Here is a 27957-nt window from a genome sequence, read left to right on the forward strand (position 1 = left end):
TTACCCACCATTTTCTAAATATCTTTTTCTGATTGGAAAATATTACAAATCCTGCAAATATAATTTTTTTTTTAACAAATATTCACTAGTGTAGACTCAGAATCTTAAAATTGAAAGATTAGAGAAAACACCAATAAACATACTAAGATGTGCACAACCTCATGAGTAATCTGGGAAATTCAAATGAAAACTTCACACAATTACATAACATTTATATTATGTGTCATTCAACTAATAGAAATTAGTCTGACAAGATTAAGTGTTAGAGAGGATGTGGATCAATATAAGCTCTTATACCTTGTTGATGGGAGTACAAATTGGTACAATAGCTTTGGAAAATAAGTTGGCATTATCTTTTAAGTTTAACCTTTGCAGAGCCTACGACTCAACATTTCTATTCCCAGGCATATATACCATACAGAAACTTTTGACATGTGTCTTATGAAGCAAGTAAGAGAGTGTTCCGAGCAACACTGTATGTAACAACATACAATGTAACTAATTGCTCATTGACAGGAGAATGGATAAATTGTGGTATATTCACACAATGAAATATTATACTGAAATGGAATTGAATGACTTCAGTTACACACAGAAACACAGTGATCATATTAATATAATGTGTAATAGAAAAAATCGTAGCATATAACATGGAGCAGAATATCATTTTATTCAGTTAACAAGCAACTGAACTAAGCAATGCATTGTTTAGGTGTGTTATACATAAAACAAAGTAAACAAATGAGAAAAACAGGATAATACATAATAACTCCACATAATGATTACCTCTTGGAAGGGGTAAGGAAGGGGTAAATGGGAGAGAAGCAAAAATGTAGGTGTAAGCAATTATTAATGTTTCCTATGTATTATTTATAGTATTATAAATGAGTGAATAAATGAATGAGGGCCATGAAGAGTCCAATGATGACAGAAGGCCATAAATAACAACGTGATTAATCAAATTCTGTGCAAATGAGATCCATAATAAAAGAAAGAAGGAAGGGAGGAAAGCTGGCCTAAGGGATGAGGAAAATGAAAGGGAAAGAAAGTAGGGGGACAGAGGGAGGAAGAATCCTCAGTTCTATCCTGGATATACATATATAACATAGCTACCTGTACTGCATACAGCAATCTTATCACTCTAGTACCAATTCCCTATTTCCAGGATTAGATGTTCATTACCTCTAGACTCATGCCTATGGGAAGGCTTCCTTGATCCTTGTCTCATTACTCTTTCCTCCCTCCACCTGCCCGATCTGGAATAGGTGGTCCTACTGTGTTCTCTTAGTACACTCTATGCTTGCAGTTTCACAAAATTTATCACATTTTTTTGTTGTTGTTGTTTTTATATGTATTTGTCTATGCACTCCCCCCTCTTCTTCTAGTCAATGGGTACTGTGCCCTTAGGATACAGAATATTATCTGATAACAGATTCAGATGTTAAATATTTGTTCAGAGAACAGTGTCAGTTTCCATTTGCACTGGATACAGAAAACTGTTTGCCAAGGTTAATCATAACGACTCTTAGAAGAGAACAACTGGTCGTACATCAACCATGAAAAGCAAGGGGACCCACACTTCAGCTTTAACAGAATCACACCACCAGGACGAGGCAGGGTGCAAAGTTAAAACTGTAAGAATTCCATCACTAACTGAAGGTGAGCAATTTCCACAAAACACTGGGAATCTACCTGATGACAGTTCTCATTTTTCCAGTTACTGTAGAGATAGATATTAAATCATTTGTAAGCACAGTGGTCACAAGCATGACTGAGAAGTAGGATGTAGATTTTACTTATTTTCATACTTATTAAAAAAAAAAAACAAAAACACTGAATCAGAGATATTTAACTGCCCTCTATTCTACCTTTTTTTCCAAAGGAGTCCCAGTGGCACCTGGCTGCTAACCAAAATGTCAGCAGTGTAAATCCACCAGCTGCTCCATGGGAGAAAGATGTAGCAATTGACTTCCATAAAGATTACAACCTTGGAAACCCCATGGGGCAGTTCTACTCTGTCCTACAGAGTCAGATGAGTTGAAATCAACTCGATGACAATGTGTTTGGTTTTGGTATATTCTAATGTTTGTTATCACCACTCTAGCAGTTCTTACAATATACTTGGGGGGGAACTAAGAATATCCAAAAATAGACATGGCTGTATGCTGGAGTCTACAGATTCAATAAAGCACCATTTACTTTTCTCTTTTAATTATCTTTAATCTTTAATTTGAGCTCACATTAAAAAAAATGAAATCATATTACTGACTGGCATACTACTAATTTTAATCAACAAGGTGAATATTTTTCCAGTGAAATGCTTAATTAGCAAATTCCTCTGATGGTATATGACCCTTGCTTTTCAATCTTCTTCCCAAAGTATGTAACATCCCATCAAATATTAGTGATCTGCAGGGTTTCTCCTTTTTCAATTTTTTCCCCCCATCTAGGCCTTTTTATAGCAATGATCTTGAAAAATAAAAGCAAAACCACAACAGTAAACAATAACTTTACATATCAAGTAAAGAATTTTTTGATCAAACGTGTATATTGGATACGATATTCATTAGTACAAAAAGTATAAAGTTTTACCAAGTAAACTTGTTTAAAAGCAAACAAAAATCAGAATTCTTAATGCAATCATTACATAATGCATCAGCTTCTCAGTGATAGCTTTTTCGCTGGTTATATAATCACAAAGGACATTTGACTGTAAAACTGGAAGAAAATGTCATCATAGTCATAAGATTAAAAAATCAGCAAAAGTAGCATAAAAGAGATCACTTATAACACTTACAAGGCTACTCAAACTAGGAAGAAATCTATAATTAATAATCCTGTATTTGGAGCATCCTTTAATCAGAAGCACAATATCATAAAAGCAGAGAATACCAAGCTATAATGACTGTCAAAAAACAAAAAGTTCACATAAACACAGAAAATACATGCAGAACTTTAAAATTATGTCTTTGTTAAGTTTACATTTTTATCCTTATATTCATAAATTCATAAATGTGAACAATTAATTTCACCATGTAAAAGTATAGTGATTTTTTCTTTATGGGAATAAAAAATAAATATATAAAATGTATCCTTAGAAAAATCCAAGCAAACGAAAATTATTTATAATTTTTTCATTAGTCTCTGTTTAGATTTCTACCTAAACCTGTTGACATTGAGTCAATTCCAACCCATGGCGACTCTATCTGTTACAGAGTAGAACTGCTCTACGGGGTTTTTTTGGCTGTAATCCTTATGGAAGCAAATCGTCAGGCTTTCCCTCCACGGCACTGCTGGGTGGGTTTGAACTGCTAACCTTTCGCCTAGTAGCTGAGAGTAAAGTGTTTGTGCCACCCAAATATTTAAGTAGCATCCCATTCTTTATATTATCTTGGAAAAACTACCAAAAGTGAATTGATGTTCTCTTTGTTAAGTAACAAAAATTTTAAAATGCTACCTCTTCTCTTACAGCAAAATATCAAACCAGATGATCTTGTGCTTTCTCAGTAGACCCAGACTCACATGCAGAACTTTTAAGCTGGCTAACGTTTCTTAAGTAGATGGTCCAGTTATCCAAATACTAGACCTAAGTCCTTTCACAGCGCTTCTTAGAACAATTTCATTAAAGCTACTGAAAAGAATCAAAGGATTGTCTGCAATGTGACACTGTGATGAGCTGACTAACGATGTGATAATATCTGAACATGATTTTCTACTCAAGATTTTGGAGATTTTTACCCGCTTTTCCATTCTCCCATTCAATCAACAAAATGACTCTGAGGCTACCAGACCTGGATGACATAAAAACACAAGTACATTAATTTGGGTTCTCTGGACAATCAATGTGAGAAAATTTGCCTAATTTAAAAAAAAAAAAGACAAGAAAAATAAAATACTCTTTCTAATTTTAATTCAAGCTTTTTTTAATACATTTGCTATGATGTAAGTCTTTCTTTTTCTCTTCATGGAAAATAGCCACTCTCTAATTCTCCCAAATATTCAAAATGTACCAAATGCAATAAGAATTTTTGTAACTATAAAAAAGCAACATACAAATATATTCTTGGGATGAGAAGAAAATAAAAAAATTCTCCCTAGAAATACAAAAAAAAGAAAGATGAAAGAAGACAGGAGACAGGAAGGAAGAGAGGGAGGGAGGGAAGATAGAAAGAGAGAGACAGAAAGAAAGGGAAGAGAAAGGGAGAGGGGGAAAAAGAAAAGAAAAGAAAGAAAAAAAAAATGCTGACAAATACTGTTCTTTTATAACCTAAAAGTCCTTTGCATCTAAAGATATAATCACAGCTACCACCTATATAGTGGCTTCAACAACCTAAGGATGTGTTGTTGTTTACTAGAGGGATACTGCGCCAAGGTCTTACCAACTCCAAATCATTGCTTACTTCCTGGCAATCCTCCCTCCCATATCTGCCTCCCCACAGTCCCTAAGAATTGATATCTTTGAATTATGGTGTTGGCAAAGAATATTGAATAAACAATGGACTGCCATAAGAATAAACAAATTTGTCTTGGAAGAAGTACAGCCAGAATGCTACTTAGAAGCAAGGATGGCAAGACTTCGTCTCACATACTTTACACATGTTACCAGGAGGGACCAGCCCCTGGAGAAGGACATAATGCTTGGTAAAGTTGAGGGTCAGCGAAAAAGAAGAAGATCTTCAATGAGATGGACTGACACAGTGGCTGCAACAATGGGCTCAAGCATGAAAAAAGACTGTGAGAATGGTGCCGGACCAGGCAGTATTTCCTTCTGTTGTACAAAGGATCGCTATGAGTCGGAACTGACTCGATGACACCTAACAACAACAACATAGTCCCCATGTGAAAAATTAATATTTTAACTAATTTGAGTACAGATTATCATGGCAAAGAAAGAAAATTTGATAAAATATCTTTAAAGAGTTACAATATTGCCCCCCTGCCAAAAAAATAAGAAACATGGAATGAAGTTCTTTGCATTTTTACTAACAAACTTTCTCTTCATTCTCTTAATGCTCATATTACACTTAATTTACAAGCTTTAATTTCTTTTTTTCCCCCAAAAAGTGCTAAAACAAAATCCTTAAGCCCCATTAAAGACTTAATCTTAGTGAACAAAAAAGGCTGGTATAACATAATGTAACACTGGACACTACAGAATAGATGCTGCAAGAAATTGGACACTTCCTTCATACTATAACTTGAAACAAAATCAGCCAGATGATTACATCATAACATATATATTGGTGTTGGTATTATTTTACATTTCTTTTGCAATAAAGACAGGATTATTTCATAATATAAGAAGTGTTATCAACAAGTATGCATGATAAAGGAACACATCTTTATTCAGTCACAGAGTCTGCAGTACTTAAAAGCAACAGGTTATAACAGAAAAGACATTGAACTGGTTGTCAGAAAGCCTCAATCCTTGACCTGCTCCTGCCTCTAAATTCCTTTCTCAACTGACCCTCGACACCAAACCAAACTCATTGCCATTGAGTCGATTCTGACTCATACAGACCTCATCAGATTTCCAAGGTTGTAAATCTTTATGGAAGCAGACTGCCACATCTTCCTCCCGCAGAGCCGCTGGCGGTTTCAAACCACTAGCCTTTCTGTTCGCAGTCGAGTGTTTTAACCACTGCGCCACCGGGGCTCCATTATCAACTGACAAAGGAGTCAAACGAGTTCAGTGATCCTTAAGCCATCTTTCATCTTAAAGTTTCTTAAAGAACATATGCTTAGGGTAAGGAAGAGAATCTTGCCAAGTCAATGATAGAGTGACCATCGTTTTTGATTTGCCTGGGACAGTTCCAGTTTATGCTTGCTGTCCTGGTTTCCTGATCCATTCAGTATTTATCTCATATTTTCATTTTTTAATTAAACATTACTAGTAAAATAAGCTTGGGATCTAGAGAAAAAAAAAAATTGCCATGGAGACAATTCCGACCTATGGCGACCCCATGTATGCCAGAGTAGAACTATAATCCATACGGTTTTCAATGACTGATTTTTTTGGAGGTAGATCACCAAGCCTTTCTTCTAAGGCACCTCTGTGTGCACTCAAAATGCCATCCTTTCGGTTAGCAGCTAAGTTAACTGCTGCACCACCCAGGGACACCGATACATAGACCAAATCCCAAACCCACTGCCTTCGAGTTTATTCCGACTCATAGCACCCCTATAGGACAGAGTAGAACTGCCCCATAGGGTTTCCAAAGTTGTAAATCTTTATGGAAGTAGACTGACGCATCTTTACATCTTTCACCCACGGACCAGCTGGTGGGTTTGAATCGCAGACTTTTCGGTTAGCAGCTGAGTTCTTTAACCACCACAGCTCCTTTGATATATAGAAGCATACTCCAAATTGTCCCTCATGGAAGGACCTGTTTCCCAGGTATGGACAATGCAGTCAGAAGGCAGCTTCCAGCTATCAGCTTTTTCAGGGTTTGCCTCAGTTGTGGACAGCTGTCTGCCAGAGGTAATGCCTTTCCCACTACAGCTCACACCCAGTGACTGAACAAGGCGGAAGCAGTTCAGTCCTACATAGCCCTATGCTGCAGAGCTCCTCGCTGGTTGGCCGAGGCTTTGTTGGGTGCACATAGCTGTTCAACTTCTTCCTCTGCCCAGTCCCACCTCATTCCCCTTCCCTTAACAGGGGTTGATCCCTAATAAGCATTTCACATTCATAGATTCCTTCCCCACTCCAGCTTCTGGCAAACTCAACCTGCAACAGATGGGCTTGATAGGCCTATACTTTGTACTTAAGAGCTTCGACAATAGTCTTATAGATGGGCTTGACAGACCTCTACTTTGAACTTAGTTTCTGCCATAGTCTCATCTACTATTTGATGCACATGTATGTGGTTAAGTAAGAATAAAGATAAGCAATAATACAACGGTCTTTTTGAAACCTTTTCCAGATGTAATATAACCAACACCTCCCCTGTAAATAAAAGTGCTTTTTGTTAAAATGTGCCATGCCCTGGGCTGCAGCCCGTGAGATGCACAAAGTCATTAGGTCTTTATGTGGTGGGGTAAGTGGAAATACAGAAACTTGTAATTTAGGTTGGTGTGAAAATGTACAGGAAATAGATGTTAAATAGCCTGTCCCAAAGTATACAGTTTCCTGAATACTCTTGTTATAGTGGTTTTGTCACTTATTACAAGGTGAAATAAACCATTTCAACGGAATAAGCTAAAATAAAAAGGTTATGCTTAATAAAACAGTAAATACTATATTTCATTGTCTTTTTTTTTTTTTAAGAAAGTTGATGATAAGCGTGTTTAACTTGAACAAAATGTTTGTCAATATTTGCTATCCATTCTGGAGGGCAAAACGATTTCACATGAAAACACTCAAAAAATCTGCTAATAAATGAGCATCTACTTCAAAATTTATTCATTGTTTTATGAAAACTATATCCAACAATGACAATTTAACACATGAATATACACAAGGTAAAATAGGTGGCCAAGAAAAAGAATATATACCCACTCCCCACTTATCGACAGGATTAGGTTTCAAAGTTCAGATTGTTATGCAAAACTGGCATTATGCAAAACATGGATCACTGTATCAGACTGCAAAATGGAGGATGAATACATCATTACATAACTGCCAAATTACATCATTACACAGCTGCCAAATTACATCATTACATAGCTGCCACACCACTGAGGATCATGGTCCAGCCAAGTTTACACATAACCTTAACCATCAAAGCCAATGTTACTCTTGCTCACACCTTGGCATTCATTACTGCCAGATATACGTCATTAAAGTGCAAAATGGTCAGTATATTTTTTACTACTGTTGTAAATGTGAAATGTTGGATAACGAGATAGTTAATAAGTGAGGAGAATGTGTATATAACTTGAATATAACTGGGATCCAGATGGCCTCCTCTGTACATAATGTCAAGTTAAAGATTCATCAAAATAAAAAAAAAAATGAAAGCAATTCTAATTTTATAGGCTTGTTCAAAAACCATTAATAGGTGGGAAGATAGGTAGGAGTGAGGAGACAGTACATTCTAAGTGTTCAAAAACATTTTAAACTGTCCCAACACTCCTTCTCCCATGGACTATCTCAGCATTCTGTATTGGAAGGCAGCTTTTTCCCCATAAGGTCTCATCTTAGGAAGGAGGAGTACCTGTTTCATTTCTCCCATCCTTGTCCCTACCCTCAATTCTCTATTCTTCTTTTTTTTTTTTAAATGAAACTCAGTCCCTCCCAATGAAAACCTCTCTTTCCTACTTCTCTACTTAGTCATTTTTCTATTCAACCTCTTGACTGAGCATCACAAAAACTCAATAATAGTTCCCAAAGATACTTTTCTCTTTAGAAGGTCGATTGAAGGAAGGAACTAAGCTGGTAAGTCCATGTTCTGGTTTGTGGGGTAGATGCCGCAGGTGAAATCTGTGAACATTAACATTTTAACAACTTTTATACAAATATAAAAGAATGGTGTCTAACTATTGAAGTTAAAGAATAAGCAAAGGTATAGGTGAAGATGTCCATTTAAGATTAGCAATAAAATGAAACACAGCTTAAGAAAGGCTCCTTTCTACCTGGAAGTGCAAACTATCAACAGTAAAGAATGCACGCACGCACGCACGCACGCACACACACATACAATAAAAAAAGGAGACTGTATAGATAAAGAGGATTTCTGACTATGTTCACTCCAATCATGCATTCTGGAGTTAGGCAAAAAAACATGGGGTGAATTCAAGGACCCATGGGACCTATGATGACACAGACTCAAGCGAAAACTCTATCAATCACCCATAAGCCCCTAGTGCTACTGAAGTCATGTTTTGGTTCCTCAAAACAGCATCAGCACAGAGACAATGTTCAGATGCCAAAAAGTTGGTATTTCCCTTTCTCCAATGCACAGTGACACAGGCAAATGGCTGAAGGTTCCTTTGGGAAAGGCTAAAAGAATGATTTTACAGTTTAATTTCTGACATGTAGAAGGGTCATTATGCAAGAGGATCTGGATACCATCATTAAAGGAATTCAGAATCTATGAATTGGCTCAAGACAGGAAACTGGATGAAGGGCTGCAACTCTCTATCGAGATGGTTCAGATCATGTCTCTGATCATTCATCCTAGAGTTTTCTTTTCACTTACATAAATCAAGTAAGACTTTGTTGAGTTGTCCATCTATTTTAGTACGAAGAACACCATGGTCAGTTAGGCAACACCAAAGAACTCTACAGGTCAATCCATTCTGATTACTGTTCCAGCCATACTTCCCATTATGGTAATCACACCCACCTTGACTCTTTAAGTGCTCCCACTTGGCCCCTGCCTCTCTGGGAAATCATCAGTCCCACACAATTTAAGGAGCCCAATTCAATGGTAGCCTCTCTCATTGTCACTCTTGGCCTGCAGACAGCCACCATAGAGCCTTTCAAGTATTCTGGAATACCCATTAATAATGTATTTGTAAAAATCTTGGTGAAAGTCTCCCTAGGAAATGAGTTAGGGATTTGATCACCAAAAACCAAACCCATTGCCGTCAGATTCTGACTCATACCAACCCTACAGGACAAAGTAGAACTGCACCTTAGGGTTTTCAAGGCTGTAATCTTTAAGGAAGCAGACTGCCACATCTTTCTCCTATGGAGCAGCTGGTGAATTCGAACCGTTGACCTTTGGGCCAGCAGCCACGTGCTTAACCACCGTGCCACCAGGGCTCAAGTAATAAATTCACCACAGCATTCCAATCTCTCGAAGGAATTGGATAACTTCATCTACAATATACCTAAAAAGTCTATCAGCATATACACCAAAGAGTAAAGGATTTGAGATGTGGGGGGGAGGGGAGACATTAACTTTTTATTTAATCTATATCTTTTGTTTGAATTTTTAATATACCTATCTAAAAGTAATAATGTTTAAAAAGAGTAGATGTAGGGTGTGGATGTGCATACTATTGCATATGAACATGTCTTCAAGGATAGTTGTCAATCACACTCCCTACATTACAGCTTTTGTAGTGCCATCCACTCTCCCACTTCCTAAGGTAGACACAATATTGATGCAGAAACACACAAACACACACACACGCTTCCTAAAAAAGAAGGTACAACATTAATTTTTCCTTAGAGTGCTTAGGAAGTACGATTTAAATATATGTCCCTGGGTGATGTAAATGGTTCATGTGCTTGGCTGCTAACAGAAAGGTTGGAAGTTTGAGTTCATCTAGAGATGGCTGGGAAGAAAGGCCTGGTGATCTACAGCCACTGAAAACCCTATGAAGCACAGTTCTATTTTAACATATATGGGGTTGTCATGAGTTGGAATCAACCCTATGACAATTTTTTTTTAAATTATTATTTAAGTATATACACATAAAAATATGTACATCTAAAAAATTATTTTTCAACAACAATTTATTGATCATGTACTAGAAGTCAAACCCCAAGTTAGGTGCTCAAAGAGCTAAAAGTCTAGTGGGGAGACACATGTGTAGTCAAACGATACATATACTACAAATAAATAAGTGCTAAATGTATATTCTTGAAGTCCAGAAGAAAATAACAACCGTTTTTACCTGGATAAGCTTGTAATAAACAACAAAAGCAGCATGGAGGTTTTGTTTAAAAAAAAGAAAGAAAGAAAAAAACAAACAAACAACAAAGAACTCCTTATGATCCCTGGTGCTAGTTGAGGGGAATATGTTTGCTTATTTTTTTTGCTCTCTTTCCTTATCTCAATAATCTCTAATTGTGGAGAATTTAGAATTGAGAATAAGGACATTTTGAGCAGAAGGAATTTTATCAATTAAATCATATTTTATTCATTTGTTCACTCACTCAACAAACATTTATTATGTACCTATTATTTGTCACACTATGAATAAAACAAATTCTTATCTTCAAGGGCAGGCCTATTTATCATCACTAGTGAATGCCAGTAGAACAAAAGAATTAAAATGTCATTACAGCTACTTCAAAGAGGATTTAGAATGTAATTACAAAATTGTTTAAAGAGAGAAAGAAGAGCTTTTCTCATAGGGAGCCAATGAAATTAATGGTTTTGTCAAAATTTGACATTTTATTTCACTGGGAAAAAGAAATACGTACACGAATATTAGAAAAACAAATGACTTCAAAAAATGAGAGTTAGAGGGCAGATTTAGAGTACATCCATACTAACTAGAGACATAGAGAATATAAATTTTATTTTTCTGAAAAGTTTAAATCAAGTGAATGTTCTTTATTGCCATGGTAACTCAGTATTGAATAACAATAGTTGCTATTTAAAATATTGCTTTCAAAGCAACATCAAAGGCATTCAAATGTTACTACTGTAGATAAATCAGGAAATGTAGTTAGGAAGCAAGAATACTTTCTTATTAAAGACATAGTTAAATTTCTGTTGATAAAATTGAAATGGAAATGGACTATAATTCTAGGGGGGAAAATCAGTTGCATGCTCTGGTTACATAAAACCATTTTCTCCATAAAAATTAAGACTAACGTCAAAGGAATATAAAAAATGAGTGCTATTCTTATCTTAGAAAAGGAGAACAAAACAAAACAAAATGTAAGTCCATACATCCAATCTTGGTGATGGCAACATAGAACACAAGGTATATACACTCAAAGCTAATAAATGAATAAAACTGTAATAAAAAACCCCATTGCTGCTGAGTCAGTATCTACTCTCAGCGACCCTATGGCGTTGCTATAAGTCAGAAAACTAATAGGAGAAAGAAAAGCACTATAAAAAAACACAATACTTGGCATATAAAATCAAAACCTATTGCCGTAGGGTCAATTCCAACCTATAGCAACCCTAGAGGACGGAGAAGAACTGCCCCATAGGGTTTCCAAAGAGTGGCTGGTGGATTTGCACTGCTGACCTTCTGGTTAACAGTTTATCACTTAACCACTGCACCACTAAGGCTCCTACTTGGCATATGTCATGGTTTGAATTATGTCCCCCAAAAAATGTGTGTATCAATTTGGCTGGGCCATGATTCCCAGAATTGTGTGGTTGGCCTCCATTTTGTAATTGTAATTTTATGTTAAAGAGGATTAGGGTGGGATTCTAACACCACCCTTACCCAGGTCACATCCCTGATCCAATGTGAACGGAGTTTCCCTAGGGTGTGGCCTGCACCACCTTTTATCTTACAAGACATAAAAAGAAAAGGAAGCAAGCAGAGAACTGGGGACCTCATAACACCAAGAAAGAAGCACTAGGAGCAGAGTGCGTCCTTTGGACCCAAGGTTCCTGCACAGAGAAGCTCCTAGTCTGGGGGAAGACTGATGATGACAAGGACCTTCCTCCAGAGCCGACAGAGAAAGAAAGTCTTCCCCTGGAGCTGATGCCCTGAATTTGGACTTTTAGACTACTTTACTGTGAGGAAATAAATTTCTCTTTGTTAAGGCCTTCCACTTGTGGTATTTCTGTTAGAGCAGCACTAGATGCCTAAGACAGCATATAACCCCCACAATATTCCTATGAGCTTTTCTGAGCTATACGAAAATTAATCTATTATCATTCCCACTTTATGTTAAATTAAATGATCCATATTTTAGAATTTACTTCTCTGAAAAGAATTACAGGTTTTAGATTAGCAATGAGCTGAGAAGTGAAGAAACAACTCCCCCAATGCCAATGCGGCAGGTTGCTGACGAGGAAACTAAACACCAGAAAAGCTGGCTGATGGGCCCAAGGTCACATGGCTCACAAGATGTAAAGAGATTAAAACACAAACAAAAACAAAAACACACATTTTCAAATAACAGCATTCTTTTCACTGAATCATACTGCCTGAGCCTCAAAATCTGAAGAGAAAATACTGCATTCCCTTTTTCTTATCCTCCCTACCTTTACTTTCTTCTTGTCTAAGGATTATATAAGAAAAGAAAAACACTGCAAAGTCATATGCAATCTACATGCCTTGACACCTGGTTCTTTTAAACATTGTAAGGTCTGAAGGTAGACAATGCAGTAGTCAATCTACACAAAGGAAAATTATTTAATGTGTCCTTCTATGTCCAGAGGAACCACAATGATAAAAGTATATTCCTGTGTTACACATGACTCTGGATTCTACTTTTTAAACATACTATTCAAAAAAAATCAAAAGCATCCTTTGAAAAAACTGCAAACAGACTTCTTGGCCTCTAAATACATCAATGAATCAATGCCTATTACTGGTTTTCTTTTAAAATATAAATTCTCTTCTATTGCCACCAAGGCTAAACTACAATAAAAATTGACAGGGAGAAAAAAAGAAAAGCGGTTCAAGAAAAGTGAAAGCAAGTAGCAGAATCATTTTTGGATAAACACATTATTGCTACTAAGCTTTCTACAATCTACCTTTTAGGGAAAATGTTGTACTTTCATTTGTCATAGGAAATGCATTTTTTAACAAAGTCAGCACTCAACAAAATAAATACCGCAAAATGATCAAGGCTCAGCTTGATACTAATTCAGTCCCTGCTTTCTGCACAAACTCTGAATGCGCTCCCTGGGTGCATATTCAAGAAGAAACAGGCAATTTTATCCATAACCAAAGAAACTGGAGGTTTTCTTTTATGTTATTATGAAGTTCCAACCTTAAATCCCATGCAAACAAAATTAAAGACGTGCAATAGACGGTCCTTTGAAGCCTACCAACACCAACCATGGCAGTGCATCTCCTCTCTTCTTAAATAGAGGACACCCTGGCCAAAGACCAAGCCTATAGATATGTAGATCAGAGAAGAACAACAAACAAATATATAAATTCACTTCCTGTGTTTAGTTGTTTCATTGAACAATTGGGTTTTCCTTGACCCCTCTGATTTTCTTTTACATATGCTTTTCCCACTGCCAGGACTACTTTTCCTTTCCTTAACTAAATCCTGTCCAAGATTTAAGGGCCAGCTTTGACCCCTTTCCTTGAAGATGTCTTCCCTGACAATGCTAACCAATAATGATCTCTATTTTCATTAAACTCCTAAGAATTCATAGTTAATAAGAGACATTCCAGCACGGTGATTAAGAGTTTAGGCACTTGGTAGGGCTTCTCAAAGTCACCTGGGGAATACAGGGTAAAGTTTAATTTCCTTGTCTTGAAGTTCAAAATTCTTAAAAAAGAAACTTGGCTCCTACATATCTCTGCAGCCTTATCTCCTGATCATTACCACTATGAATTCTAAGCTCAGCTGCATTAACATCACCTTGTCCGGTAATTACATCATGTCTTTTAACTATGAGCCTTACATCAGTGTGGTTTCTTGACAGAGGGCCCTTCCCTGCCTTCTCTGCCAGAAAGCCCCCTGTTGCAACTCTAATATATCTTACCACTTCTACATGAACCTTCAGATTTCCAAAAGCAGATTAAGTTGCATTCTCTAAAGAACTTTAATCATTGTCTTAGTCATCTAGTGTTGCTGTAACAGAAATACCACAAGTGGATAGCTTTAACAAAGAGAAATTTATTTCTTCACAGTAAAGTAGGCTAAAAGTCCAAATTCAGGGTGTCAGCTCCAGGGGAAGGCTTTCTCTCTCTGTTGGCCTTCTCATCAATGTTCCCCTGGACTAGGAGTTTCTCCATGCAGGGACCCTGGGTCCAAAGGGCATGCTCTGCTCTTGGTACTGCTTTCTTGGTGGTATGAGGTCCTCCTGTCTCTCTGCTCATTTCTCTCTTTTATATCTCAAGAAACTGCCTCAGGACACAATCCAATCTTGTAGACTGAGTCCTGCCTTACTAACACAACTGCCACCCATCCTCCCTCGTTAACATCATAGCGGCAGGATTTACAACGTATCCGAAAATCACACAATACCAGGAATCATGGCCCAGTCAAATAGACATACACATTTTTGGGGGGACATAATTCAATCCATGACAATCATGTATGCTTGAGAGTAAACTGTCAATACTTTTTAATCCTCACAAGCAATAAATATTAATAGTAGAGAAAATCTGTGTTAATTTGATAGCTAAAACATAGTAATACAGTTATTTCAATTAACATTTAACTACTATTATGATATTCTTTTTCAGAGTTTATTATTTCTTATTGAATTGAAGGAACTCTTTATATATTAAGTATATTACCAGTTAACTGCTTTTTTTCTGTTTAATTCTCTTTTGTTGTTGACATAAGTTTTTAATTTTTGTGTAGTTAAAGCTATTTTTCTCTGTGAATTCTTCCAGGGAAAAATGGTCTTCCATACCCAGAGACTGGGGACCATTAATTTCCATTCTCTTCTTCTTTTAAGGGATTGATTTTTTATGTTAAAGTATTTAACCTATTTGGAATTAATTTTCTGTAATGTGTTTTTTCCAGTGGTTAACTGCCAGTTGCTTTAACTATTTATAAACTAACACTTCATATTGATTTAGGGTGCCTCCTTTACCACATAATACATATTTTTATTTATGCTAGGGTCCGTTTCTAGGGTGCTTCACTCTGTTGATATATTTCTTCTCATTTCTACTCTAGTGCAATAGTGTTTAAACTATTGAACTATATGAGAGGCAGCATGGGTAGTATAATAATGCATGTTTTACAAGGACTCAGATACATGTACATCTATGCTCGTTGTGGCACTATTCACAATAGCCAAAAGGTGGACACGACCTAAATGTCCCACACAGATGAATGGATAAACAAAATGTGGTACATACACAGAATGGGATATTACTTGGCCATAAAGAGAAATGATCTGATACATGCTACAACATGGATGAACCTAGAAAACAGTATGCTGAGCAAAATAAGTCAGGCACGAAAGGATAAACATTGTATGATCCCACTTACATGAAATATCTAGAAAAGCAAAGGCACAGAGACAGAAGTTTATTAGTGGTTACTAGGGACTCAGGGAGAGAGAAATGGGAGCAGTTATTACTTAATGCATACTGAGTTTTTGTTTTGGATGATGAAAAACATTCGAAAATGGATAGTGATGAAAAATGCACAACACAGTGAATGTGATTAATGTCACTGAATTATACACTTGAAAATGATTAAACTGGCAAATACTGTATATATTTTTTGAACGTTTCATTGCGCTTTAAGTGAAAATTGTATCTCTTTTACCATGATAAAAAAAATTCATGGTCAAATAAATATGGAAATACTAACAAAAAAGCCCCAAACACACAACGACAAAACCCCACGTGTTTTAGAGTAAAATGAATCTGAGTTCAAATCCCAACTCATTCACTTAATAGCTTTATTTTCTTAGGCAAATTATTTAACATTGTGAATTCTTGGCTTGTTTGTAAAATTTATTCCTCTTTATAACATATTTCAATAGGGCAAGTCCTACCCTGTTATTTATTTTCAATTCTTTCCTTATGTTTTTCCAAATAAACATTAACAATATTTTTATTTTTGATTTTGATTGAAATCGTATTAAGCCTATAATTTATTTCAGAAAGAATTAAGTTTTACAAAATTCAATCTTTATATCTAGAAACACAACATGTCTCTAAACTTTTCTACTTCTTAAGAAAATCTTATTTTCTTCACATTGCTCAATTCTCATTGAAATGATATTAATTTTTTCCTCAGAATGATTTTTTTTTTAAATCTGAAAACGATAATAACAAACACCATATAAAGGCCTTTGATACACTTAGGAAATGTTTTTCAAATTTTTTGCTTTGCAAAGACCAACTCCCCTAGCTAAATGAACAAACAGATGAAATACATAATAAATGCAATTAAGGATTTCTTTAAAAAAGATGACTTTGAAAATGTTGCCCTCAGTTCCTGCTCTGTGGAAAACATGCAGCAAAAGTAGGAATACTTACTCACGCAAGCTCATTCCCATACCAAAAAAAAAAAAAAAAAAAAAGATTCCCATTTCTTTTGAGTTTAGAATTTGGCCGTGGGCCTATCTCACTCTGAAGTCTGTTGTCTTTTCCACTATGCTACACTGCCAACTTTGAAGTTCTGGATGGTTGAGTACTACATTTCAACTAGGGAAGACACAATATCCCAAGCTACCACTGAACAGTACTCCATTCCAACATCAACAAAAGATTTTCAATATTATTATGAAAGTGGAATGTCAGAAGAGTACACAGTAAATGAGAAGGAATTGGAGAAAGAAAGGAAGACAAATGTCTTGACTACTCCTGAATAACATTCCAACTCTTAAAATATCTTTTTTTATTTGCTCCAATTGGAGGTGTGATGTTTACTAGGGATTGTCACTGAAAACATCTAGATATAAAAAATTTCTGTATGTATCATCTCTCCTTTCCCTTCCTTCCTAATTATACTGATAGCTGCACCCCTAAGACATTTTACTAGTTTCTCAGTAGAGTGCCAACAAAAATAAAAGATCACCTTCTACTTTTAAGCTCTTCATCCCATTTTAACTCTTTATTTACTCTTCTATCTCTCATACTCTGTTGTTGTTAGCTACCATTGAGTCTTCCTCTGACTCATGGTGACCCCATGCACAAAGCGATGAGACCATTGTGATCTATAGGGTTTTCATTGGTGAATACTTGGAAGTAGATCGCCAGGCCTGTCTTCTTAATCTGTCTTAGTCTGGAAGCTCTGCTGAAGCTTGTTCAGCATCACAACAACATGGAAGCCTACAGTGATGGAGGGGGGCTGCGCTTGAGGTGCACTGACAGGGAATCAAACCAGGGTCTCTGCATGGAAGCTGAGAATTCCACCACTGGACCACCATTGCCCTTTATTGTACTCTAGCCAGGTATATTTCTCAGTGTTCCCTAGCATTCCATGTCCATTATATAAATGTCACCTCCAAATTTTCTGAAAACCTCATTTCACAGGACAATTCAGAGTTTTCCATTCCACTGATATCTGTTTATGAAATCCCACCCCATCTTCTTCGTTAAAATTCAAAAATCATAATAATAGCAGTAGCATTTTCACCAGACACCATTCCCAAAACTCCCTTACTCACTTGTTTTTTTAATCCACGAAAGATAAATACTTTCCTTTGGTATTAATAAATGTAACGTCTTTAGTGTGTTTATTTGTATGACCTTAAGAACTTCATCTACATCATTACTATCCATCAAGTTAAAATTCTCCTTTAAAAATTATAGTGTATTTAGAGAACAGGAACTGTATTCTTTAGCTTCCTTTATAAAGTGCTTAGCCAGTGCATCAAGAAAATGAGTACTTTAAAATGTTCCCTGTGATAATTGTAATGGCATAAAACTCCTGCCTTTTTGTCTTCTTTAAAATTATTTAGTCCATCAACAGTAAGCTGACTTGGCAAAGTGACATATACTTTCTTGACTACCCAGTACATTACTGTCATATTCTTGACACTACTTAAAAAATTTCATAACTAAGAAAATTCCTCATTATTCTTATTTTCCTTCATTGTATATAGTAAACATTAAGCAGGAAATACTAGATAACAGATAATTTAAACTTCCCTTAGGAACAGAACAAGTCCTAATAAAAACATAAAAGAAAACATGCAAACAATCCACTTAACTCTCCTAAAATAACTTTACTTCCAGGTGCAGAAACTATGTAATTTATGTTCAAGCCTAAAATGCAACATTTTTTTTTTATTGTGCTTTAAGTGAAAGTTTACAGTTGAAGTTAGTTTCTCATACAAAAATTTATACACACATTATTATGTGACCCTAGTTGCTCTCCCTATACTGTAACAGCACACTCCTCCTTTCCACCCCGGATTTCCCCTGTCCAGTCAACCAGCTCCCGTCCCTTTTTGCCTTTTCATCTCGCCTCCAGACAGGAGCTGCCCATTTAGTCTCATGTATCTACTTGAGCTAAGAAGCACACTCTTCACAAGTGCCATTTTATGTCTTACAGTCCAGTCTAATCTATGTCTGAAGAGTTGGCTTCAGGAATGGTTTCAGTTCTGGGTTAACAGAGCCTTTCGGGGCCATGTCTCCCGGGATCCCTCCAGTCTTAGTCAGACCATTAAGTCTGGTCTTTTTACTAGAATTTGAGTTCTGCACCCTACTTTTCTCCTGCTCCATCAGGGACTCTCTGTTGTGTTCCCTGTCAGGGTGGTCATTGGTGGTAGCGCAACCTTTTTTGTTTTTTTACTGGATAGAAAATAAAACAAAATTTCTGTATCTCTCTCTCTCTCTTTGGGATTTTAAAATGGCTAGACTAGAACAAAATCTGATGAGTAGTGACTTCCAGTAAAATACTAAGCAGTCCCTATATTTTCTGTGACATTATAAGTAAGCTATCATCTACTAAAAAATGACAGCATAGATTTCATCTCCATAAACTGAGAAACCAAAGGGAAAACAATTTATCCTCCCTCCTGAGAAGAGATGGCCATTTAAAGGGTAAAACTCAGATCATGTGCTTCTCATTTCCCTGATACAAAAATTTCCTTGATTTGTAAGGCTATGAATATGAAATTTAAACCCAGCTCTTATTTATTAATGTTTATTATATTATGATGGCAAAAAATCTATGTTAACTCCTTATTAGTTATAAATTGACTAATAAATTATCTTCAGTGATTTCTACACAGACAATTAGAAAGTATTATAGGGTTTCTATGAGTCAGAATCGACTCCACGGCAGTGGATTTGGTTTTTGGTTTTTTATTACACAAATGGAACTCCAGTGGTGTAGTTCGAATCCACCAGCCGCCCCTTGGAAACCATATGAGGCAGTTCTACTCTGTCCTATAGGGTCGCTATGAGTCTGAATTGACTGGACAGCAATGGGTTTGGGTTTTTTGGTATTATACAAATAATATGTATTTTAAGACATAATAGGTTAATCCCATTCTTACCCAGATCCACCTAGACAGATACATAGGTAATCGCATCTGTATTTGCTAATCCTCTCCTATGTCAATCACAGGCCAGCTAAGCATATATTTGATCACTCTCAGAGTTCTGGGGATTTTAGAAATAGGCCCATTTGCTATGTGCCTCTTATTATACACTAACACTCTGTACTTACTGGTCTCCAATTCACAGCAATCTGTACCATCTCCAAACCTCTCCCTTACATTTCCGCAATGAGATCATTTTTATAAGGTTAGCAGTAATCCCTTCCCATAGCTATTTTTTAGCCCTATTGCATAGGATACCACAGATCACTTCCTCCTCAGAACTTTCTATATTCTTGGCTTCCTTAACACTATGATAAATCTTCAGATGAGTCATTTTGCCTCTAACTTGGTCTTACTCCTTTCCATTCGGTATACAGGTAGTCCTCAACTTAAGATGTACTCGAGTTACGATGAACTGCACTTACGACCATCTGTTTTTTGTACATCTCATCGTGAGTAATATGTACAACATACAATGTTGTAATGCATAATTTGCTGATGTTATTCTCAGATGTTCACTTGCAGATGTTCAATGTTGTGATTTCCAGTGAAAGGATTAGCTGAAGTTTTTTTCTAAACTAAATCATGGGCTTCATTTGCTTAAAAATATGAACCCAAAGACTGATCACTTTGCTAAAGTCAACTGGCAGATTCAGGAAGCAGTGAGATGTTATCTAAAGAGATGTTATCTAAAAATACACAAATAAAAAAAAAAAGGAGCATACAGACAACTCTCACTAATTTTCTAACTAGAAACACTATCCCCATTCCCAGGAATAATCTAGACGGTCCAGAACACTTTACAAGTGGAGTTATTACTGCAACTGACAAAATGCCAACGTTGTCCAACTCTTCCTCATCGTAAATCTTTAATTTGTGCATTTTTTATGTATGTATGTATGTTTTAAAATATATCTGTAAGTTTATATGTAATGTTTGCAACCCCCAAAGACAAATAAAGATCAGATTTATAGATACTGACAATAAAAGGCAATAACAATGAAAACTAAAAAAAAGAGGTATTCGACTTATGTCAGAACTGACTTATGATGAAGTCGTTGGAATGGAACCCCATTCGTAAGTCAGTGACTACCTGTACTGCCAGTGAACCATATAAAGTGAACATCTGATTTCACTCCCTGTTTAAATCTTTACAGTGTTTCCCCAACATCTTTAGGAAAAGGGCCATGCTTATTAGCAATTCCTACAAGGTTTTTCATGACCTAACCTCTAGATTATTCCAGCCTGGTCTGCCAACAGCATGATATTTTCCTGACATTCCATGGTAGTTTACCCTTTTGAGCCATTCTTCAAATTATTTCTATCCTGGAATAATCTCCCACTCTGGGAAAAATCTTATTTATCCCTAACACCCAGTTTGACCTAGAAAGAAGCCTCCCAGGTACCTCTCCAAGAAGCTTCTGTATCCTCCATTTTGGTAAGTGCAGTATTGCATTTGTTTATTTACCTGCCCCCCCCCCCAACATGAATTTTCATGAAGCGGGGAATATACTATAAGGGATTTATCATAAATTATATCTCCTTTATACTAAGGTTAGGACATTATATTGATTTTTAAAAAATTGTGTGTGCATATAGTATCTGTAAATTTCATTTTAATAATGTAAAGCTGGCATATGTTATAAAACAGGGTGTTGGATGGAATACGGTTGAGGAATCACTGCCCTAGGTGATTCCATCCAGTTTCAAGGCTTTAAATACATCAACACACTAATGATTCACAGTTTGAAATCTCTAGCCCAGACCTCTCCCTCACCTCTGGATTCATATATGAAAATGCCTATTCAACTTCACCTCTTGTAAGTCTAAGAGGTATCAAATATTTAATATGTACGACAGGGAGCTTTGAATGGTCACTCTTGCCCCCTAAACTTACCAGTATTCTCCATCTCTGTCCACTTACTTACTCAAGCTAAAAACCTTAGAGACCTGCTTGATTCTTCACTTCTCTTACACTTCACATTTAATTAATCAGCAAAAGCTGTCAGATATACCTTCAAAATACCACCACATCTCATAACTCAATCACTATCCTCCTAAACTAAGTTAGCATTTTCTCTTGTCTAGATTTCAGTAAGAGCTTCTCTCTTAACTTATCTCCCAGTGTCCAATCTTGCCCACCTCTACCTTATTCTCTACATAGCAGCCAGAGTTAACCTTTGAAAATATAAATCAGACCCTGTTCAAAATCTTTCAATGGCTTCCCATCACACTTACAACCTCTCTGGAGTAAGCTTCTATCTAGACCACTAAAATAACCAAAGGAATGACATTATTTCAGACATTATTCAATAGTAATCATATCTAATGAAGAAATTAACAAGAAATTTTTAGATAGATAAAATGATAATCAAGCCAATAGGTAATTTGTGATCATATGTTTGAAAGTAGAAATCAGATGACTGATTTTGGAATGGCAACAAAATATTACTTCAATTCAAAGAGGAATCTACTTAGGCAATCCACTCCATCCCATTCTACCATCAACATTTCAATGAAACATCCTGAATTGTGTTTAAGGGGTTTTAAGAGTCTTCTAAACTTAAGGAGTCTTCAGAACACATAGGGGATGCATCTAGATGCCTGCAAAAAAAATAAGAGGCTTTGATGTCTCCTCCTCTTGTACTATAGTTGCTTCATTTGAGTCTTGGGTACTCTACAGTTGAGTGGAGTTGATTAGTCTTGGAAAGATCAACAGTGGGGTAGTCTAAAATGGGTCCTTTACACCCCCTTAACTGCCCATGAAGAACATACTTCAGGGAAGAAAAGGTCACTCGAAAATATCTCTAAGTCGGTTCAGAGAAGTAAACCTCTGATATTCAACCTCCTAAGAATCTCTATTGTATTTCCTATACCTACTGTTCTTAATGCTGAGTTTCAATCAGCTCTTTCAGAATAAAAACCAGTGTTCCTGATCCTTTTCTTACCCGATTATAATTCCATTGTTTTTAGGACAGTTAAACCTTTTTTTTGAAGTGTCAGATGGTGGCAGGATTATTTAGGCGTTCTCTGCATGAATGCTTGACTTTTTTTCCCCCCAAATCAACAAATATTTAAAAGTCAAAAACCAAGAAGGTCTATTAATTGAAAAGCATCTGACTGAAACTGAAGTCTATGAATAGAATGATCTTGTTTCTTCCTCAATGGCACAGTACATAAAAAAGGAGGATAAAATTAGCACTATTAAGTGTTCTCTTATTACAGATTAAATAAATGGTGAGCCAATCAATTATTTTAATGAGCTACTGATATAAAAATAACTTGGTGAAGAAATTCAGTAATAATAGCTAGTAATATACCATCATGAAGTTTCTACTTACCCTCATGAATGAAATGATGTCTTCATTGTGCTTATTTTCCATTAATACAGAATTCTGTCAATTACCATTCATTACTTAATTCTTAATATACTAAGATTCTTACCAGAAAAGAACGGAACTCATTCCTAATGTCACAAACATGTAAAACAAGTATGATTATACCAACTGGTTCCAGAGTTAGGAAAATTACTATTTCCATACTATAACAAGTGTTTTCCTGACAATTGATTCCTATAATCTATTTTGAATAACATCACAGGAACAATGTCTGTTTAAGCCTGGTTTTCCATGACTATGAATAGGTCACTACTTCTTAAAGATCTTTTGATTCATTTAGTTGCTTGCCCACCAAATCCCATGTTACATATTCTCTTCAAATCTCCGATTCCAAGCTGGCTGCCCTCTCTACAGACGAAGAACTTTATACACTCTATTATTACTGTTATTATTTTACTATATGATACAAGCTCCTTCAACTACCCTCCTCCTCTTCCCAAAATATCTCTTGCTTTTTACCTCACATCTTATCCTACCCTGATTATTACAGAAATTGATTCCTCCTTTTGTCCAATGCTAAACTGTCAATCTTTGCTCATAAATCCATTTCTCCCAGGTCTCAGCTTCCATCCCAGTCTCCTCTGCTGATGCCTTTCCCTCTGTCTCCAAGCGCCTACAAGTTCTTCTTGACTCTAATCCATACAATTAGCAATTTAATACTTTTTTTTTTTCATTGTGTTGCTCCAAATCCTTCTCTATAGGTTCTCCTAATCCACATATCTTTTTAAGGCATTCATAGTCCTTCCCAAACTGACCCCAAATGACTTTTCCATACTACTCTCCAGAAGAAAATCTTTGCTTCTGCTAGACTGACTCACACTCCATGAATATGCTTCAATCAATATCTGCCCTGGTTTTTCACAGTGCTGTCGATTTCACTGTAAATTACCTACTTTTATCTTCATTTGCCCAGTTTCTAAGGTTCAGCTTAAATTCTCTTTTCTCTGTGAAGTTTCTTTCACAGCCCTAGACCATGTTGAATCTATGTTTTTCTGACTTTCTACAGTTTTTACAAACCAAGTCCTGGTTTAGCTCTTAATTATAAAAGCCTTCAATTTACCTTTGCATTCATGTTTATACCTGAATCCTTTCCTTCAAACCACAAACCTAATCAACAAACCAACAAACTAACATTTACCGAGCAGGCACTTGTCAGTCACACTGATGAGTCAGGGACATATAAAAATGAATAATATTTCTTATATTTCCTCAGAACATTCAATGCAATATATCTCTCAGATAATCAAAAGACTTTATGGAACAGATGAATGACATACCACCAATGGATCTGCTATTAGTAGTGACCACTATTCCAAAGATACATATATACCACACAGAAGATCATGCAAGAGCTGGAATATTTGAGTGATATCAGTCCCAGGTGTCGATTATTTTGAGAGTCAAACCAACCACTAATTTAAAGATCATGTTACCTAATAAACACATTTCAGTGCTCTTCTATTGCCAGTGCATCTGGCAAGTCAACAGGAGGGATCAGTCCCTGGAGAAGAACATCAAGCTTGGTAAAGTAGAGGGTCAGTAAGAAAGAGGAAGACCCTCAACGAGATGGGATTGACACAGTGGATGCAACGATGGGCTCAAGCATAACAATGATCACGACGATGGCGCAGGAAGGGGCATTGTTTCATTCTGTTGTACAAAGTGTCACTATGAGTCGGAATCGACTCGACGGCACTTAACAACAATAACATGATATGAAAGAACAGTGAACAGTACCTCATTAATAACTACTGACACCCAGCATATTACAATTCCAAAAATGTGTCCCACAGGAAGAAAACATGTATATCAAAACTACAGGAGCAAAGAAAGAAAACAAACAATAACCTGAAAACTTATGCATACTTCTATACATGCTGGTTGTTGTACTACTTAAATACATGCAAATTATTGTATGTTCCATTATTTTCAAAACATGTATCTTAAAAATCTACTTTCTACATACCCGTCCAGTCTCCGACTATTTTAAGATGGACTCCAAACGTTGCTTTGGTTTCAGTAGGACACTAAAAGAAATAAACACTAGAATCAATTTCGAATAATACATACGCATCACCAGACTATGATTCAATTACAATTTCTATTCTCATAGCAAGTTCCCAAAATCAATAGAAAATAGGAAGGAACAGACTAGAATCTATACAGATCTTCTAGTGGAAAGAAAAGCCATGCTGACCAGTCAATGAGACAACTTACATTTCTCTAAAAACACTAAGTATTTATATAAAATAATACACATACAATCTAAAATTGTTAGTATATTATATCTAACTACAAATCTTGCTAGAATGTGTTTTTAAAAACACAGCTTTTAATCATCATGAAGGAAGAAATGGGAACTAATGATATCAGTGTCTTTTTCTCCCTACGTATAATTATGCATTTCATAACCTAACTAATCCTAGGGAAAAGAAAAAAAAATTTCAATGTGACCTGCGTGTTCCATGTCCAACAAGGATGCTCCTACTAAAATAGTGCTATTCATCTCTTCCCTTAATTTTCAGAAAAAATCTGGAGAGAGAACTGGTGAGGGAATCTATGGCTGGGGGTGAGTTGTGGGACTTGAAGTAAGAAAAAGTCTGTGGTCCCACATTTGAAAAACTCTTTAAAAAACAAAACAAAAAAACAAAAAAACCAGGTAGTCAAAATGAGAGAATCATTTTTAGTCCACAATATGAAAATGTAGACCTCTCTCCTTATTTTCCAGATTCCGTGTCCTTTATCTACATTTACAAACTTCAAAAAGTTCTGAAAAATAAAAGCTTTTTCCTAACTCATTTGGCAACATTATCTGACCTGAATTAATAGGAGGCTAATATTTCTGTAAAAAAATTCACAGTTATTTTCTACAGGAATATCAATTTGTTTAAGAAAAGTGCCTTATATCCTGTGTAGATATTAAGTAATATATGAAATATACATACCTTTTAAAATCTGCAAAATCCTGAATTCTGAAACTACATCTAACCCCAAGGGTTATGGATAAGGTGTCATCTGCCTGTGATTATCCAACACTTACCAAGTGCCATGTGCCAAGAACTATCCTAAGCACTTTATTTCCAAGATCTCACAATAACCCTGCAAAGTTATCTCTTATAGATAAGAAATTTGAGTAATTTAGATTTAAAAATATTAACTTGCCCAAGAGCATACAACTAGTAAAAACCAACTCAGAATCTGGATCCAGGTCTGACGCCCTAGTTCTGAACTATGGTGTCTTACTGTTTCAGTTAAGGCAGACATATGGAAAATGGGTGAGGGTTGCATGAGAAATTAAATGCAGTAACAGGAAAGAAATTTGTTGAAGACAAGTATAATCAGTGTACAACAACATGAATCAAGGGGAAAGATGGATTTGTAACGTCCAAATTAAGGCACAGATAAAAGAAAATGGCAATGGTTTTGAAACCCTGGTGGTGTAGTGGTTAAGTCCTAGGCTGCTAACCAAAAGATCAGCAGTTCGAATATACCAGGTGCTCCCTGGAAACTCTATGGGGCAATTCTATTCTGTCCTGTAGGGTCGCTATGCTTTGGAATTGACTCCACGGCAATGGGTTTGTTTCATTAGATACTGGGTTATATAAAAAACTTAACCAAATCTACTGCCATCAAGTCGACACCAACTCATAGCGACCTTGTAGGACAGAGTAGAACTACGCCATTGAGTTTCCAAGGAGCAGCTGGTGGATTTGAACTGCAGACCTTTTGGTTAGCAGCCATAGCTCTTCACCACTGCGCCACCAGGGCTCCAGGCTATATAAAGCAAATCTAATATCCCTCAGCTCACCGTGTTGGTTAATTAAGGTAGGTCATGTAAGAATGTTTTGAGGAAAGGAAATAAAGAAGATGATGCAGGTATGTTTGCAACTGGTTGATAAAAGAAGAAAAGGAGGACTCCGGCAAGATGGCGGTCTAGGCAGAAGCACCACGCCCTCCCTCTACAACAAAGATCCGAAAAACTAAGCCAAACAGAGAATCAACAATCCTGAAACCCTAGAAAATCAAATGAAGAGATAAAGAACTCAGCCGAACACCAAACAGAGTAAGAATACTGAAAGAGAACAGAGAGTGAGGAGAGATTCATGCAGAGGTCCCCTACCAGCTAACACAGCGCGGATCCACCATCTTGGACTCCTATCGGAGATCAGCAAACGGGGGTATGAGAGAGCAGCCTCACGGAGCATCCAGAGGGAGACAAAACAGCCGGTAATTTGCAGTGTGCGCTTTCCCAACCCCCTCCCCTCTTAGCCCCGGCTGGGGCTCCCCTGCTTCCCGTGTCCAAGGTCTCTTGGCTGCGGGGCGCCGGTTGCTTGGATTCTGCGTGCCCGAGCAGGCGGCTCTCTGGGGGCCGTTTGTTGGATGCTGGTGTTGCTTTTTCTGCTTCTTTTGGTTTCTCGCTTGCCTCTCGCTGCCTCCCCCTCCTTTTGCTCAGGTGCCTGGCTCCGAGCGCCGACTTTGCCCTTTCCTGTGGGGCTAGGTTCGGGTGTGCGGCTCCTTCCAGGTCTGGTCTGCCGCGTGGGTGAGAAGCCGGGGCCTTTGTTCGTTTGCTCCTCAACTTCCCGGGGCCACAGGCTCTGGACCCAGGTATGCTGGCTGCTTAGATTCCGCGCGCCCGGGCGGGCAGCTCCTTGGGTGCCATTTGTAGGCTGCAGGTGTTGCTTTTTTGTTTTTCCCCCTTTTTTCTTTTTCTGCTTCTTTTGGATTCTTGCTTGCCACTCGCTGCCTCCCCCCTC

At 36.8% G+C, this 27957-nt stretch overlaps 1 protein-coding gene across 3 annotated transcripts in view; it reads right to left on the minus strand.

The window, feature by feature from the left end:
* NOX4 (NADPH oxidase 4) overlaps positions 1-27957 on the minus strand; it is a 177763-nt gene that overhangs the window by 41125 nt on the left and 108681 nt on the right. For all 3 annotated transcript variants that reach the window (XM_012559757.1, XM_004390478.2, XM_004390477.2), the window contains exon 12: positions 25170-25230. In XM_012559757.1, the coding sequence (XP_012415211.1) occupies positions 25170-25230 (61 nt within the window). The remainder of the gene's footprint in view (positions 1-25169; positions 25231-27957) is intronic.

This window comes from Trichechus manatus, unplaced genomic scaffold (assembly GCF_000243295.1).
Source record: "Trichechus manatus latirostris isolate Lorelei unplaced genomic scaffold, TriManLat1.0 scaffold00302, whole genome shotgun sequence".
Lineage (NCBI taxonomy): Eukaryota > Metazoa > Chordata > Mammalia > Sirenia > Trichechidae > Trichechus > Trichechus manatus.